The sequence below is a fragment of the Sycon ciliatum genome, chromosome 4 (genome assembly GCF_964019385.1).
Source record: "Sycon ciliatum chromosome 4, ocSycCili1.1, whole genome shotgun sequence".
NCBI lineage: Eukaryota > Metazoa > Porifera > Calcarea > Leucosolenida > Sycettidae > Sycon > Sycon ciliatum.
In genome coordinates, this window is record NC_088646.1 from 41,796,383 (window position 1) to 41,814,657 (window position 18,275).

The 18,275-nt window shown below is 46.4% G+C and overlaps 1 protein-coding gene across 1 annotated transcript in view; it reads left to right on the forward strand.

Moving 5' to 3' along the window:
- LOC135813578 (uncharacterized) overlaps positions 1 to 18,275 on the forward strand; it is a 36,499-nt gene extending 18,224 nt beyond the window's left edge. The window contains exons 8-11 of the mRNA XM_065326668.1: positions 7,352 to 7,450; positions 9,962 to 10,168; positions 13,490 to 13,837; positions 18,119 to 18,275. Of these exons, the coding sequence (XP_065182740.1) occupies positions 7,352 to 7,450; positions 9,962 to 10,168; positions 13,490 to 13,837; positions 18,119 to 18,255 (791 nt within the window). The 3' untranslated portion in view covers positions 18,256 to 18,275. The remainder of the gene's footprint in view (positions 1 to 7,351; positions 7,451 to 9,961; positions 10,169 to 13,489; positions 13,838 to 18,118) is intronic.

Here is an 18,275-nt window from a genome sequence, read left to right on the forward strand (position 1 = left end):
CCCACGAGGCCTGATCACCCTCAACGTACGCCCGAAGAGCCACCTGAATAGTGCGATTGGCCCGCTCTACCAAGCCATCGGATTGAGGCCGGTATGGGGTCGTGCGAGTTTTACACCCCCCCAACAACTGACACAGGCATGACATAAGACGGCTCTCAAAATTTGGGCCCTGATCCGAGTGCAACTGGCTAGGGACACCAAACTTCATAAATACCAGTTCTACCAAAAGGTGCGCCACCGTCTCAGCTCTCATGTCCTGCAGGGGAAGAATTTCAACCCATTTAGAAAAATAGTCCCAAACCACTAGGATATATTTATTACCACGAGCAGTGAGAGGTAGGGGTCCCATGATATCCATGGCGATGACCTCAAACGGGGCACCCACACGCACAGTGCCGAGCGGGGCTTTTGCAGCCCTAGGCGGATCTTTGCCACGCTCGCACACTGTACAACATTTACAGAACACCGAGACATCGACCGACATTCCCGGCCAGTATGCGACTTTACGAAGCCGAGCCAATGTGCGGTCTGAACCAAAATGGCCAGATGTTTGACCAGCGTGCGCCTCGGCCAAAAAATTGGGGGCGCAAAACCACCGGAACCACTAACTGGCGGGCAAGCGATGGCAACGTGTCACGGTACAAAACACAGTCTACCGTGGTCATGGTCTCGGACTGAGTCAGCAGAGCACGAACTACAGAACTATCGCCATCCTGAATGGGCTGAGCGGCAGCCAACCGAGGTTCTGTGGATGTCGCTCATAGATGCGTAATTTCGCATGACGGAGCTCTCCTTCTCACCACTGTTGTAACTTACACTTCGTTACTGCATGCTTGTGGCACACGACAGTCACAAGCAACACCAGGAGTAATTATTGTTGGTAGTTATCATTACGAAGGTAAGCAAGAGAATGGCCCGAGCATGCCCAGAGCAACCAGGTAAGGCCCAGCAGCCATGATGAGAGAATACCGTAGACATGCGCGAATGGAGATAATATCGTACGAAGAGGCAGCGAGAGAGCAGCATGCAGCGACGGCATGTAAATGCAGTCTATAACAATCCTTCCCCCTTAAGAAAAATAAATAAAAATAAAATAAATAAGTAGTTTCAAGCAGTTGAAAGTTCTAGAAGCAGTCTACATCCGTATTCGTGATCCAAATCTTTGTAAGCAAAAAGAAAATGTCACCGCACTTACGCTATTCCAGTAAATTCGCACTCACACACACTTGCACATGCATGTCCATTGTCACACTGCACTTGCTGAATTTCCTATCATTTCTCACCTCACCTATAGTTTATTACCTGTGCAAATTGTTCCTAGGTTTGTGCTATTTTTCTTACTATGCTTGTACCCTCGCTGTTCCACTCCAAGTGTATAAATTCTATTGTAGTTTCAAAATAAATAATAATAATAATAATAATGTGAGCACTGCAGCGGCAAACAACTCACAAATCCAACTGGTCTGGATCACGTCTAGTTCTGACAGGTTTGTAGCGGGAGACAGGGTAGCGGGAGACAGGGTAGCGGGAGACAGGGTAGCGGGAGACAGGGTAGCGGGAGACAGGGTAGCGGGAGACAGGGTAGCGGGAGACAGGGTAGCGGGAGACAGGGTAGCGGGAGACAGGGTAGCGGGAGACAGGGTAGCGGGAGACAGGGTAGCGGGAGACAGGGTAGCGGGAGGCAGGGTAGCGGGAGGCAGGGTAGCGGGAGACAGGGTAGCGGGAGACAGGGTAGCGGGTGACAGGGTAGCGGGAGGCAGGGTAGCGGGAGGCAGGGTAGCGGGAGGCAGGGTAGTGGGAGGCAGGGTAGCGGGAGGCAGAAGTGAGAGCAGGCTCAACAGATAATGCAGGGACCGCGACATAGTCAGCTACAGTGTCTGAACTTGGAGGGAAAAGCACAGCAGGCATTTCAGCCGTAGTTTCGGCAGATGCATGAGACACCTCTGGTGTAGCATGAGCAGGTACAACCGGGCTAACAGGCACAGAAGCAGCAGACGGAGACAGAGAACATGACGCAGGTGGATTAGTAGGAGCGGGCAAACAAGTACTAGATTCAGAATCATCAATGGGGGTGTGCTAGTGTCAGCAAGACAGGTAGGCATATGGGCGCGAAGGTGATCAATATGGACTTGGTGCAACATACCACACACAGACACAAGATAGGTAATTGGGCCTAGCCGCTTCTCAACAATACCTTCCAACCACTTGGGCTTACTGCCCGGCCAGGCGTTGTGGACCCATACAGCCTGGGTAGGGTCAAACTACTTTCGAATGGGTATTAACTCACATGCATCAAAAGAATGGCTAGATACTGCATGCACAACAGCACGTTCTTCAGAAGCAGCCAGGGGCAATGGTAATCGAGAGAGACAATCGGCAATAACATTATCTTTGCCAGCCAAGTGTTCAATCGTGTAATCATATTCAGCCAAGATTACGGCCCAGCGCTGTAGACGGGACGCAGATGTCTTGCCGAGGGATTCATGTGGTCCGAAGCTCTTAACCAATGGCTTATGATCCGTTCGAAGGATGAATCGCCGGCCATACAGATACTGGTGAAGGCGACGAACAGCAAAGACAATCGCAAGAACTTCGCGCTCTATTTGACTGTAGTGATTCTCGGCTTGTGACAGTGCTTGTGACACATACACAATAGGACGGATAGATTGGTCAGGCATGATGTGCACAAGGGCAGCCCCCGATACCTGTAGGTGACACGTCACACTCCAGCACCAGTGGGACCGTAGGGTCATAGTGAGCCATGGCCGGAGTGGTGGCAAGGAACTGCTTGACTTTGCAGAATGCGGTTTCACAATCGTCAGACTACACAAATGGAGCATCTTTCTTCATGAGAGAATTGGGAGGGCTTAGCAGTGTGGAGCAGTTGGGGATGAACCTCCCGAAGAAGTTAACGAACCTCAGGAAAGAACATAGAGCAGAAACATCAGTTGGCCTAGGGGCATCATGATTGCAAGAACCTTATTGTTCGTGGGTTGTATGCCTTGCTGACTAACAGTGAAGCCAAGGTAACTAACCTGCTGCTGAGAGACGGCGCATTTCTCGCGGCTCAAACGAAGGCCTGCTTGTTGAAAGCGCTGTAGAACGGTACGGAGACGGTCATCATGATCTTGTTGTGACTCGCCGGAAATCAAGATATCGTCGAAGTAGAGGACGACACCAGGAATGCCACTTAAGATCTGTTCGATGGTCTTCTGGAAAATAGACGGAGCAGAACTGACACCGAAAGGCAATCGAGTAAACGCAAACAATCTCTTGTGCGTGCAGATAACACAATAAGACTGGCTTTGTTCATCCAAAGGTAACTGAGCATAAGCCTGACTACGATCTAGCTTTGAGAAGACCGATCCCCCAGACAATTCAGACAATAGGTCGGTAGGATTCGGAATTGGGTGCTGGTTAGGTTCTATGTGCTTGTTTATCGTAACCTTGAAATCAGCACATACTAGTAGACGGATAGAGTTGTTCTTCTTACGCACCGTGACAATGATACGATCTTTGAACGAATGAGACTCATGACAGACAGAAACGGTACACTCTCCCTTAACGACTAGGGGATGTCCACCATAAGCATGCAAAGAAGCAGAGCTCTGTTCTAAAGAGAAATGGGAAAACCTCTCTTTCCAAACAGATTCAGGGAGAATAGAGATCCAGCACCAGCATCCACCTCCATCGTGTACGGAATATCGTTAATGGTGACATCAATGGTAATCTGTGGGTCTTTCTGTACTTACTCACCAATAGCACCAATCGCAAAAGACTCTCTTGTATCCTCAGGTTCGACGTCGATGTCGATGTTGTTAGTTGCTCGGGACGTACAGCATGACACGAGGTGACCAACTTTCTTGCATTTGGTACATCTCTTGCCACGAGCAGGACATTGAGGGTGGTTTCCGAGATGATTGGGTCGGTTACACCTATAACACAAGTGCTAATACGACGCTCGATCATCAGAAACAGAAGAACGATTCATAGGGTTAGAACGATTCACAAAATGAGGAGAACTCCCAGGACGAGATCCAGACGCAGACGAGGCCTTACTTGCGATGGCGTTCACCGGCGGCAATGTTTGTTCAGAACCCATAGCTGATGCTTGACGTTGGGTTGACTCGAAAATTGCACAAATCTCTAAGCAAGTGGCCAATGTCAATTTCGATTCTTGAAGCAATTTCTTTTTTAGTTCCACATTTCGCATAGTTGCCACCACATGGTCCCGGATCATACCATTGGTGACATCACCAAAATCACAAAATCTAGCTTGTTGCCGTAAACATACAACAAACTGACTGATACTCTCACCGGCTTTGGGGGCGAGCTGTTGAAACAAGTGTCGCTCGCTCGTAGATAGGGTTTGGCTCGACCTTGAAGTGGTGACTCAGCATGCGTGACGCTTTCTTGAACTCGTCATCCGCCGGAGGATTTGCTGCAGGATCGGTGAGATCGTCAAATAAATCTTGAATTGTTGGGGCTGCGGAATGTAGTAAAAGAGATCTCAAAACGCTTAGTGTCAGAACTACCCATTCCTTCCGCCGTGTATTCAAAGCTGCGGAACCCTTTCTTCCAGCGTTGGCCAACCTCCGCATGAGTACCTGACGAGTCGAACGTAGGTAGATGATTGGACTGACCCTCGTGGAGATTGAAACTACTAGCCATTTTTCGTCGCCAATTGTTGTAACTTACACTTCGTTTCTGCATGCTTGTGGCACACGACAGTCACAAGCAACACGAGGAGTAATTATTGTTGGTACTTTGAAGTAGTTATCATTATGAAGGTAAGCAAGAGAATGGCCCGAGCATGCCCAGAGCAACCAGGTAAGGGCCAGCAGCCATGATGAGAGAATACTGTACACATGCGCGAATGGAGAAGATTGTACGAAGCGAAAGGAGATAAGATCGTACGAAGAGGCAGCAAGAGAGCAGCATGCAGCGACGGCAATACGAAGTGAATGCAGTCTATAACAGATCTCATCTTTGCAGCTCAGTTTGAATTGTGAAAACCCGGTTTAAGTTGAGTAAGGTGACGAACAAGAAGGTGAGGTCGAGTTGTTGTGCCATTCCGAGGCGTGTGAAGTAGTTAGAGAGGACGTGGAAGTGACACTGATATGTGCCTATGGAGCTGAGAGCTACCAGTATGGATTCTCTTACTTCCGTGGTCCGGATCTTTCCAACAAGCCCAGTATGATGAAAATCCATCAAGGTAACCAGAAATGCTGTGCGCACAAACTCCACCAGCTGGTTCAATGCACTTGAATGCCAGTGGACAGGTGAAAAGTGCCCAGCATGCAAAGAGTTATAAAATAAACCTACAATCACTACACTCACTGTTACACTGTTACACTCACTAATTCTTATGCACAGATATACAGCATTCCCTCACTAGTGGGACCATTGTTATAAGGCTAGGGCCTGTTTTGGACTTCCCACTCTAAATAAAGAATACAAACAAACAAACAAAACTCGACTGTATATGTGCAACCAAGAGTACATAAATCAGAGTGTGCGACTGTACATATCAGATCTGAAACAGCCCAGTTCGTGCACTACATCACCCTGATGAGGTCAGCCAAGCCGCGATTTGCGTACAGCTCAAATTTTCGTGTTCCACAGCTCGGAAATCAACCAAGATTTTAGAGGTCCTGTTTTAGGATTTCGGTGCTTTTGTGTGACTGCGTGCGTTGCGTACATCCGCTGGCAAGTAAATTCACCAGGCTATCCGTATCAAAAAACCCGAAATTAGGACAAACTCAGTGACTTGCACCACCGTGACTGGTTACGCAACTTTTCACCGTACCTGTGGCTTACTAAGTTACCATGCCGTCAGAAATGACGTACTGCACGAATTTACGCTCCCACAGGAACCATCCCGAGTTGCACACTCTGGTTTTATGTACTCTTGGTGTGACCAGTTCTGCTCAGGATTTCAGCAAGGTACTGACCGAGTGATGAACAGAGCAAGGCAGTCTGATTGACTCTACCCCAGTTTTGATTTGAACTTGTATCAGGATTTATTTTGCACAACTCATCTACTGTACACCGTGACCGCGGGGATAGGCATGTCGGCCTATCAGCGTAAAACTGGGCATAGACGACATACTATTATGTATGCACATTGGCGTGATAATTGACAGCTTGCCCTTGAACACAGGCATGGAATTACATGCTAATTGCGTGATTACTTGACCAGGGATCAGGTTCCTCAACACGCAACATTGGCTAGCTCAGTCGGTAGAGCAGGAGACTCTTAAACTCAGGGTCTTGGGTTCGAGCCCCACGTTGGGCGCCAAATGTCGTCAACGATTGGGACGAACTGTTCTCCTCTAGCGCAACCGCGTCACGCCACACAGCCAAAGACCAAGTTATTCTCGGTTACAGAGAGAGAATTATCTCTTTTTACTTTCATGAGACGACGAGACAAGACAAGGGAATATATTATGGGCGCCGAATGTCGTCTTAGACTGCCGACGAACTTTTCCTTAAGCGTGATCGCACCACGCCACACAGCCAAAGACCAAGTTATTCTCCGTACACAGAGAGAGTTTTCTGTTCTTATTCTCATGAGATGACGAGACAAGACAAGGCAAGGGAATATATTATAAAGACGTGGGAAAATGTGGGGCGGTGGAGGCGAAATTGGCGCTCGTGTGTGATACAACTAGTCCCGAACGGGAAGGGAGACAGACGGCAAACGATCAAATACGACGGAGACAAGACGGCTACCGGACGAATACAAAGGAGACAAGATGAGAAAATGCGTATACAACGGGGACAAGACAAGAACGAGTGCGTACGGAGGGGACAGAAGACGGTGCAGCCGCATGTACCAAGCATTCAAAGACAGCGCAGCAGGGTGTACCACGGGTCAGCAGCATGTACGACCCAGAAACACAAACGCAGCAGCAGGTACGACAATCAGACACAAATGCAGCAGCATATTCGACAAAGAGCTACACGCGCAGTCACATGTACAATGATGAGCTACAAGCGCAGCCACATGTACAATGATGAGCTACAAGCGCAGCCACATGTACAGCACCTGTGTGAAGATCAGCCAAACCACCCAGGGGCACCCTAATGACTGTATGGCTTTTTGCTGTTCTGTTCCAAAGATCTGCACTTCGTACGGAGTAGGCTAAAGGCAACATTTTTGCATTCGTATGGCTCATCTTAGTCGTCAAAACACATGTACATATTCAATCCAAGCACTACTCAATTTGAGTTACCACTGTGCCAGCCATTAGAGTGGAAAGACAGTGCATTGTGTTCATTGTTACAATGTAATGTATTTCTGTGTTCATTGTTACAATGTAATGTATTTCTGTGTTCATTGCTACAGGGTACTGCAATAGCAGTGACAATTTGGTGGCAGTGCCTAACGAAGACCGGTGTGTGTGCAAACGTGGGTATATCAACAACCACACAACCGCACACAAGTGTAAGTTATAATGTTCCCTACTGACATCCCTGCTAGCTGAACGATGAGGAGCTTTTCATGGGACTTTTTGAAGGCCTGGACATGGGCTTCAGAGATCACACAACACAGAATACGATGTTTGGTTCTGTATTATTTCTTTTTTCGGTGCATGGGCATGTTGTTTGGGTGTTGATCTGCCGCCTTTGCTACAGTTAGTACTGTGTCTTGTACAGTTCTTGATTGTTGCTGGTTTAGCACATCCGTAGATGTATGTAAAGTGATGGCAGTACTTGCACATCCGTAGATGTATGTAAAGTGATGGCAGTACTTGCACATTCGTAGATGTATGTAAAGTGATGGCAGTACTTGCACATCCGTAGATGTATGTAAAGTGATGGCAGTACTTGCACATCCGTAGATGTATGTAAAGTGATGGCAGTACTTGCACATTCGTAGATGTATGTAAAGTGATGGCAGTACTTGCACATCCGTAGATGTATGTAAAGTGATGGCAGTACTTGCACATCCGTAGATGTATGTAAAGTGATGGCAGTACTTGCACATTCGTAGATGTATGTAAAGTGATGGCAGTACTTGCACATCCGTAGATGTATGTAAAGTGATGGCAGTACTTGCACATCCGTAGATGTATGTAAAGTGTTGGCAGTACTTGCACATCCGTAGATGTATGTAAAGTGATGGCAGTACTTGCACATCCGTAGATGTATGTAAAGTGATGGCAGTACTTGCACATCCAGGGGCGTCACACACGGTACGACCACTACGACCATGGTCGTACCACTTTTCGTCCAGGATGGTCCACCCAATTCATCCAAAAAAGCAATAAAAAAATTCAAGGATCTTCGGACTTGTACGAAACATCACAACTTTCATTGCAAGGAGCATACAATTATTAGGTTCAGACTTGATGCCTAGCAGCTAGCACCCCAAGACTCCAGGCGGCTATCCATTGCGATAGGCGGTTGGAGTCACGGGTAGAGACAACCAGATGATGGATTCCTCACGGACGCATTCACTGCGAACTTGACGGAAACAGTGCTGGCGGCGATCACTGGGTCCAGAACTAAAAATGTCCAAGATCTACCATGTTACAATGGCGATCAGCACGGTCAAGAGACACTACAACTAACGTGTTACTTGTCAGCTACAACAACATATTCTTTCCACAACGACACCTACCTAGTAGACCTACCTCTGGCTCCTGACGATCTACTGCAAGCTGATGCGAAAATACATTACATGATCTACACCCGCGAACGCCGTGCTTGTCAACGAATTAGGGAAGCGCTTCATTCTCCGAGGTTGAAAAGTGTTTGGACTGCTGCTCTACGGCGGCAGAACATTCTGCAGCTGTTCACCGACACGACCCGCTCCACCAAACGACATAAGATCGTTTCGTTCGAATTTTCTGGTATCAGCAACAAGAATTGCGTCCGCGACGACAGGACGAAAGCCTCTCGCAAACTAAAGTCCTGTTGCCATGAAGACAGAGAAGATTCCGCAAGCCCTTTCTTCTGCTTCCAGTGTTGTAGCTCTCCAGTCCACTGGCAGATCTTTCAATCCCAACGAACAAAAAAAGGATCTTCTTCTCTCTGTATAAAAAATGCAACTAACATAATTCATTACATGACGTACTGTACTTCGCGACTGTCCGCGGGCCGGCCGTGCGGCGCGGCACACTTTCGCAGGACATGACATACGTTTTTGCACAGCGGCTGGCGCTAGGACTGTACTTCGGATTTTGCAATTTTTTCGAGGGCAATAGCTTCATTTTTGCCTTGGTCACCTATGCATGATCATATGATGATATGCAGAAAATACAAAAAAATCCATGAGAAGCGTTTTTTTTTAGTTGGAGTGGGTTGTCTAATGCTATAGGGGAACCCTCCTTTGCGGCTGTAGAGTGCTAAAACGTGCCCTGTTGGCCGAAAAATCCGAATTTTTTCTCCGGGGGACACCCCGGTCGTACCACTCCAAACAGCCCTGTGACGCCCCTGACATCCGTAGATGTATGTAAAGTGATGGCAGTACTTGCACATCCGTAGATGTATGTGAAGTGATGGCAGTACTTGCACATTCGTAGATGTATGTAAAGTGATGGCAGTACTTGCACATCCGTAGATGTATGTAAAGTAGGTGATGGCAGTACTTGCACATTCGTAGATGTATGTAAAGTGATGGCAGTACTTGACCATACTGGCATGCTCTATGTGATAGTGTTGGTCTGCATGTACCCGTAGTCAGGAATGACCAGAAGCAAACGAGCAAGATGTATGCCCTTTGTCTTCAGCCGTAGATAGTGGTGCGGGCAGGAATGGTCCTGCATATTGACAGTGGTGCGGGCAGGGATGGTCCTGCATGTAGATCTCCAGTGTCATAGACATAAATACGTCAATTAGGATGTTGGAGCTTTGTGTCTGCTTGATAACGGTGCTGACGTACAACTATGTGTATGTAATATTCACCATGTCATGTGACTGAGTGGAATGTGCTGCACTGCCCTGTGTACAGGTGAATCAATTGTCGAGCTATTTCGTTCTACTGGACAAGCAGGGCAGAGTTCAAACATCACAGTGTTCATCTGGTTAAAATCAGAGTGGAGGGTGCACAGTGTCTACACACAGAATACACTACACCAGCTGGCTAATTTCTCCTTACCAGAAGGGAGACTTGCCATCAGATCTGCTGAACGGATCATCTACACTTCTCCACGGCAAGGTAGGATATTGTATGTTTCTATAGCCCCGTGTGTTGTGTAACGTACACACAACAATTACACAAAAATACACACAAGCTGTGCAACTGAAAGGCGCGCACAAGCTGAGCAACTGAAAGGCGCGCACAAGCTGAGCAACTGATAGGCGCGCACAAGCTGTGCAACTGATAGGCGCGCACAAGCTGTGCAACTGATAGGCGCGCACAAGCTGTGCAACTGAAAGGCGCGTACAAGCTGTGCAACTGAAAGGCGCGTACAAGGTGTGCAGTGATAGGCGTGTACAAGGTGTGAAGTGATAGGCGTGTACAAGGTGTGCAGTGATAGGCGCGTACAAGGTGTGAAGTGATAGGCGTGTACAAGGTGTGCAGTGATAGGCGTGTACAAGGTGTGAAGTGATAGGCGCGTACAAGGTGTGAAGTGATAGGCGCGTACAAGGTGTGCAGTGATAGGCGTGTACAAGGTGTGCAGTGATAGGCGTGTACAAGGTGTGCAGTGATAGGCGTGTACAAGGTGTGCAGTGATAGGCGTGTACAAGGTGTGAAGTGATAGGAAGGCAGAAGAAGGTATAACGGTTACATGTACTCCACACACAACACTCACAACGACAGACTCTGACAGTAATGTAAATAAAAGGACTGGTACTTGCAAATGAATTGGGCAGATAAGGATATAGAGAAATCAACAATCGAACTCAATCTTGGGAGAGCTAATTAACACCAGAAGAAAAACCGGAACTCACAACAGAACCGGCGGGGACGAGGAAAGGAGCATGGAGAAGCCCGGCTGACGTCATGTGTGTGTGTGTGTGTGTGTGTGTGTGTGTGTGTGTGTGTGTGTGTGTGTGTGTGTGTGTGTGTGAGTACACACGCGGCGCGGTCAATGTGGCTTCGGCCAGGAAGCTTGGGGATGCTAACCTGTGCAGCAAGAGCTCTATTCAGTATTATCACTGTTGTAAATTTGCCAATAGAAATAGTTTCACACATATTTTACGACCACAACAATTATTGCTTGCCTTCTAGTTCCAGTAAGTCTTGTAGTATTCAACAAATGGAAAATGCTTTCAGTCTAGCAGTGCTCTGAATGCCTTGTCCATCTGCAGCTGCTTACATATTCCTCCGTAATGCTCTAATCTAGAAAACTTCTTCGTTCACATGAAATGCTTTTCGTACATAAATTATTTCGAAGTTACTGCATGCTACATTGCATGCTACATTGCATGCTACATTGCATGCTACATTGCATGCTACATTGCATGCTACATTGTATGCTACATTGCATGCTACATTGTATGCTACATTGTATGCTACATTGCATGCTACATTGTATGCTACATTGTATGCTACATTGTATGCTACATTGCATGCTACATTGCATGCTACATTGCATGCTACATTGCATGCTACATTGTATGCTACATTGTATGCTACATTGTATGCTACATTGTATGCTACATTGCATGCTACATTGCATGCTACATTGCATGCTACATTGTATGCTACATTGCATGCTACATTGTATGCTACATTGTATGCTACATTGTATGCTACATTGTATGCTACATTGCATGCTACATTGCATGCTACATTGCATGCTACATTGTATGCTACATTGTATGCTACATTGTATGCTACATTGTATGCTACATTGCATGCTACATTGCATGCTACATTGCATGCTACATTGTATGCTACATTGCATGCTACATTGTATGCTACATTGCATGCTACATTGCATGCTACATTGTATGCTACATTGCATGCTACATTGTATGCTACATTGCATGCTACATTGTATGCTACATTGTATGCTACATTGCATGCTACATTGTATGCTACATTGTATGCTACATTGTATGCTACATTGCATGCTACATTGTATGCTACATTGTATGCTACATTGTATGCTACATTGTATGCTACATTGTATGCTACATTCTGCTACATTCTGCTACATTCTGCTACATTCTGACGACGAACTGAATTCTGAGCAGGCGTACTTGAGATTCTGACACATAATTTTACCAACAGAGCTTCTGGATCACTAAGCTTCTCTTACCATACTGTGTAAAATAATGATGTTCGCATGCGCGGTACAATACTATTGTCCCGCTACTATTGTCCCGCTATTACAGCTCATGCTTATCTTGGTTGCGCTCACCTTCCCCTCCTTATGTTATTTCTATAACTTAGAACCTTCCAAGTTGGAAGGCTGTTGGAGTGCGCATCCAAGATGTGCTAGAGCTGTTAGACAGTTAGTTGTAGAACGTCAGTACCGTCGGTCAGTGTCGTGCAATGTTATTGCATGAGCTGATTGTTTAGTAACTGGTGGTGTTAGTGGACATTATAGTGTAACTTGTAGTTCCTTTGTCCTTTTTGCTTTTCATTATTATTGCGCTACTATTGTCGCGCTTCTATTGTCCCGCTTCTAGAAGTGATTCTAAGCGCTTGATTCTCTTCATTCTAATCATCCTTCAACCACTCTAGCTAAGCCTTTAAGGCTCATGATAATATAAGCTTGGATCCATTGCAACTATGTGTTGTGTTCTCTGTTTAAATTTGTTTATCTCTGACCGGAGTAAAGTCAGGATTACAACAATCACCTTCACTGGCCTTTATACTTTATTCTTCTTTTTAGTCGATATCACGTAATTAGGCAAATTTGCCTGTTTGTTCTTCGACTCTAAATAAACAAACAACAAGCGCAGCATGCAAATACGGCAAATAAGGCAGAAGCAGTGTGCATACACGCAATTATGGTGTATACCTAATAGGGTATGAAGTCAACATAACTCGTGAAAATGCCTATGCAAAAATGTGTTCGAAAAGTAACAGTTAGCTATGATGCAGGAAACTATCTCTGCGATCTGGCAGACGATGAAATAATTTGAAACTAGACAAATTGACAATCAGCGAGTCAGAGAAAAGGAAACATGGTACTAGCAAGAGAAAAAGGAGCAGAGCAGGCGTGGAAAATGCAGAGTATAGATAGAAGAACAGAACGGTAAGCAAAGTGTCAAACGAAGAACCCGACGTACAGATTCAAATCTATAATCCAAAGCAATGAATAGTTGTGTATTATGGTATCATTTTACTTGTGGTGAAAGAGGAGAACTATTCTACTTCACCCATCGACGCAATTGTGTGATTCCCAAGGACTCTCGATGCAAGCAACAAATAGTGCAGAGAGTTAACAAATCTTCTGTCCAACCATGTTGAATAACTAACCCCCTCACAGCCAACCCCTCTCTCTCTCTCTCTCTCTCTCTCTCTCTCTCTCTCTCTCTCTCTCTCTCTCTCTCTGTCTCTCTTTCTCTCGCACTACAGCTGACACTGTTGCTGCAGAGCTGGCCAAGAATCACTCCCAATTCTTCATCGTGAATGCCGGTACAAGTGATATACTTCTGCCCTCAGCCCATCTTCGTAACTACCTGGTCAACTTAAGTGTTTGGTTTCGGCCGTACAAAGTTGAGTGCGTTAACATTCCTAGTACAAACCAGTCAGACACCTGTAGTTACAGTGTGTTCAATGAGTCAGTCCCGTTCAAGGATGGCCTGTACGAGTTTGCCCTGTCTCCACACAACTCTACACTACTTAGTATACCTGTTCTATACACAGTTTACCCAAGACCAACTACCACTGTACCTCCGATGTCCAGCATGCCTGGTAACAATGGTAAGTATTCAGTGTGTTTATGTTTAGCTAATATGCCTTTCTGTCTACCGTACTTCTCTACATATCCCAGTACCAATGAATGTGAGACAGGTGCATATCACACATGTGATGTAATAACAGAGAGGATGCGATATATTTACAACAGACATGGTGTATTTACGGAGGGCACAATGTGTATACAAGAGATATGGCTCTCTGGGATACATATACAGCACTCGGAGTACATATACAACACTTGGAGTAGATTTATTGCTGTCAGAACGCCTCTGCAGAAGTAGCAGTGTAGTCCGAGAGTGCATGTACAGTACAATAGACACTGTAGTCAGAATGTATGTACAGTACAATAGACACTGTAGTCAGAATGTATGTACAGTACAATAGACACTGCAGTCAGAATGTATGTACAGTACAATAGACACTGTAGTCAGAATGTATGTACAGTACAATAGACACTGTAGTCAGAATGTATGTACAGTACAATAGACACTGCAGTCAGAATGTATGTACAGTACAATAGACACTGCAGTCAGAATGTATGTACAGTACAATAGACACTGCAGTCAGAATGTATGTACAGTACAATAGACACTGTAGTCAGAATGTATGTACAGTACAATAGACACTGCAGTCAGAATGTATGTACAGTATAATAGACACTGCAGTCAGAATGTATGTACAGTATAATAGACACTGTAGTCAGAATGTATGTACAGTACAATAGACACTGTAGTCAGAATGTATGTACAGTACAATAGACACTGCAGTCAGAATGTATGTACAGTACAATAGACACTGTAGTCAGAATGTATGTATAGTACAATAGACACTGTAGTCAGAATGTATGTAGTGGCTAGACCGCCTTATCGATCAGGGTGAAGCTTTCGGCTACCAAGTTGAGCCGACAAAGAGTATCATTATTGTTTCCCCGGATCTCGTTCAGCAAGCTAATGATATCTTTGGGGATCTGAACATCCAAGTAGCTACATCCGCCCGTTTCCTAGGAGGCTGTATCGGTGAACCTGACGGAGTGAGATCGTTTGTCAAGGAGAGAGTGGAGACGTGGGTGAGCAGTGTCAATTGCCTTGCCGCTGCTGCCAGGAAATACCCCCAGTCGGCGTATTGTGCGTTGAATCGCTCGCTCTCATGTGAGTGGTCATACCTGCAGCGTGTTGTCCAGGGTCTTGAGGAGGAGTTTGCTCCGCTTCGAGACGTCATCCTGGAGCAATTTGCCCCAGCCATCCTTGGGCGGGAGGTTCTTCCTCGGGAACACCAGCTCCTCACCCTGCCAGTCAAGTATGGTGGCTTGGCTTTGGCCGATCCTGTCCACACAGCACCCCAGGCTTACCAGAATTCGAGAAACGCTACTGACATCCTGCGCAACTCAATCCAATCTGGTAACCCCGTAAACGTAAATGACCACAGCGCTCACTGTCGCCGCATCACAAGCCAAATCAGCAGGGAACGAGATGTGATTTCCGCTGAAATCAGCCAATCAATTCTCAGTGACCTGCCACAGCTTGAGGAGCGCACCCTCTCCCGCATCGTACGGGGAAATGCCTCCGGATGGCTTACGGTGTTGCCCCTGAAGCGCGAGGGATATGATCTGTCGAGTACAGAATTCCGCGATCAACTTGCCATCCGCTATGGTCGGCAGCCGCTTGCCCTGCCAGCGCAATGTGATGGTTGCGGGAAGCCTTTCTCTCTCCAGCATGGCCTTGACTGCCCGAAAGGTGGACTTATCAAGCGAGGCCACAATGATCTGCGTGATAGCGATGCAAAGCTAGCTGATATGGCATTCGGTGGTGTTGTCGTCGAGCCGATCATGGTGCCGGAGGGTGATCGGACGGGGCAGCCTGCTCTTCGGGCAGATTGGCTTGCCCGGGGTGTGTGGGAGGATAACAGGGTGGCGTTTTTTGATAATCGCATCATTGATGCCAACGCACCCAGTTACTCCCATTCATCCTGGGAAGCTACTTCCAACCGCGCTGCTAACGCGAAGAAAAAGAAGTATCGTCAGGCCTCCGAGGACCTCCGTGGGTCGTTCACACCACTGGTTTGTTCCACGGATGGGGTGCTACATCGCGAATACGCCAGCTATCAGAAGCGACTTGCTGGTCGCCTCGCCCTCAAGTGGGACAAGCCATTTTCTATCATCATGGCTTGGGTGCGAGTTCGCAGCCAATTTGCAGTGATCCATGCAGTCGACCTCCGGCTACGCGGGTCTAGAAGGCGCCTGACAGGCCTGTCGACGCAGGATGGTGCTGGTGTAGGCATCGGCCATTGAAAACTGAATTCCGTCCGTTTTACGTGGAATTTCTTGGAGTTTCCCAATGTTTTGTACTTGAATAAAATTCTATTTTAACTTTCAAAAAAAAAAAAAAAAAAAGAATGTATGTACAGTACAATAGACACTGTAGTCAGAATGTATGTACAGTACAATAGACACTGTAGTCAGAATGTATGTACAGTATAATAGACACTGCAGTCAGAATGTATGTACAGTACAATAGACACTGCAGTCAGAATGTATGTACAGTACAATAGACACTGCAGTCAGAATGTATGTACAGTATAATAGACACTGTAGTCAGAATGTATGTACAGTACAATAGACACTGCAGTCAGAATGTATGTACAGTACAATAGACACTGTAGTCAGAATGTATGTACAGTACAATAGACACTGTAGTCAGAATGTATGTACAGTATAATAGACACTGTAGTCAGAATGTATGTACAGTACAATAGACACTGCAGTCAGAATGTATGTACAGTACAATAGACACTGTAGTCAGAATGTATGTACAGTATAATAGACACTGTAGTCAGAATGTATGTACAGTACAATAGACACTGTAGTCAGAATGTATGTACAGTACAATAGACACTGCAGTCAGAATGTATGTACAGTATAATAGACACTGCAGTCAGAATGTATGTACAGTACAATATGCATGTACATGCACTTACAATGAACACAGGGAAGTAACCGTGAATACAAGGCAGTCACAGAGCACGTGAATGTTAATTGTAAATGCGTAGCATACTAACTGTTATGGCTACCGCCTGTGAAGAAGGTGTTTGGCGGCAATGAGCGTTGAAGGACAATACCAGCTGGTAGATATTCAAATTGCGTTTCCATGGTGACGTGTAACAGAGCCAGTATTGCCCATATACTCACTCACATATAGGCTGACAGGCAGCTCGGCAGGTGTTACGATTCATTCTACTGGGAGAAGCCTTGTCGTAGAGCGCTGGGTTAAATTGCTATCACCCCGTGTCTTTTCTATCATTTTCTGTTTTTTACTATCTTTTTGGCTTCTTCTTCATAAGCTGTTGACGGAGACTCCCTCGAATTCGGCTAAGGTCTGGGTTAATTCAAATACACACAGCTAGTGTGCAGCGGTGATGCAAAGGAGAATGTCCTGAAAGCGGAGAGGGAGCGGAGGGGGGGGGGGGGGGGGGGGGTGTATGTGGTGGCACTATTGGCTGTTGCACCGCTCCAGCTGTCTAAATGCAATGTCTGAAAAGAGAAGCTCCCGAAGGCATGATGGTGGGAGATGTGGCGGTATGCGCCGGTAATTCCAGCCCACTTTGTTCTGATCCGGAAATGTTCGTAAATCCGGTAGCTTGCGCACCAAATAGTGCGCGAAACCGTGTGGAAAATGTCATTACAGGCAATGTTTGAATACCACCTACAATCCCCTCCTACGTGGTGTTGCTATCAGGTGGTTGTTCTCCTGACCACATCCACGTGATGTGTAATGTGATGTGCAATGTGATGTGTAATGCAAGCTAGCTACTGGCATGTGTGACATATAAATACTCCGGTATTGGAACTTTCTAAGCAAGTGATCATGTGACCATGTGTCAGTGTGACAGGTTTAGTGACAACGCTGCTGGCGCAGAATTGCGAACAAAAGGACGAGCTGAATTCGCATGTCACGGTGTGTGTGTGTGTGTGTGCGTGCGTGCGTGCGCGCGCGGGCGGGCGCGCGCGCGCGAGCGTGCGTGCGCGTGCGTGCGTGCGCGTGCGTGCGTGTGTGTGATTGCTTTACTGTACATGGAAGAACAAACCAATCATGCAAGTAAACTTAGGCTGTGATGCACTGATTTTTTGATTGTCCGTCACAGCCTAAGTTAACTTGCTTGATTCATTTTTCTTCCATGTACGGTAAAGCCGTTACACGTGTCGATTCATCTCTTGTTCGTAATTCTGAAACAGTTATCACCTCATCGCTTATTTACACGCTGCTGTGTGTCACTGTTTTCCTTATATAGCTTCTTCATCGTCAGACGGTATGCCATCGGTGGTCAGTTCCTCGCCGAGCGGAACTGATGTTACCCAAAAGCCAGCATGGTTGGTCTGTACATTGGCATTGGTGGTGCAGTGCTATTGGCAGCACTTGTTCTCATAACGGTCTGCCTGGTGGTGGTG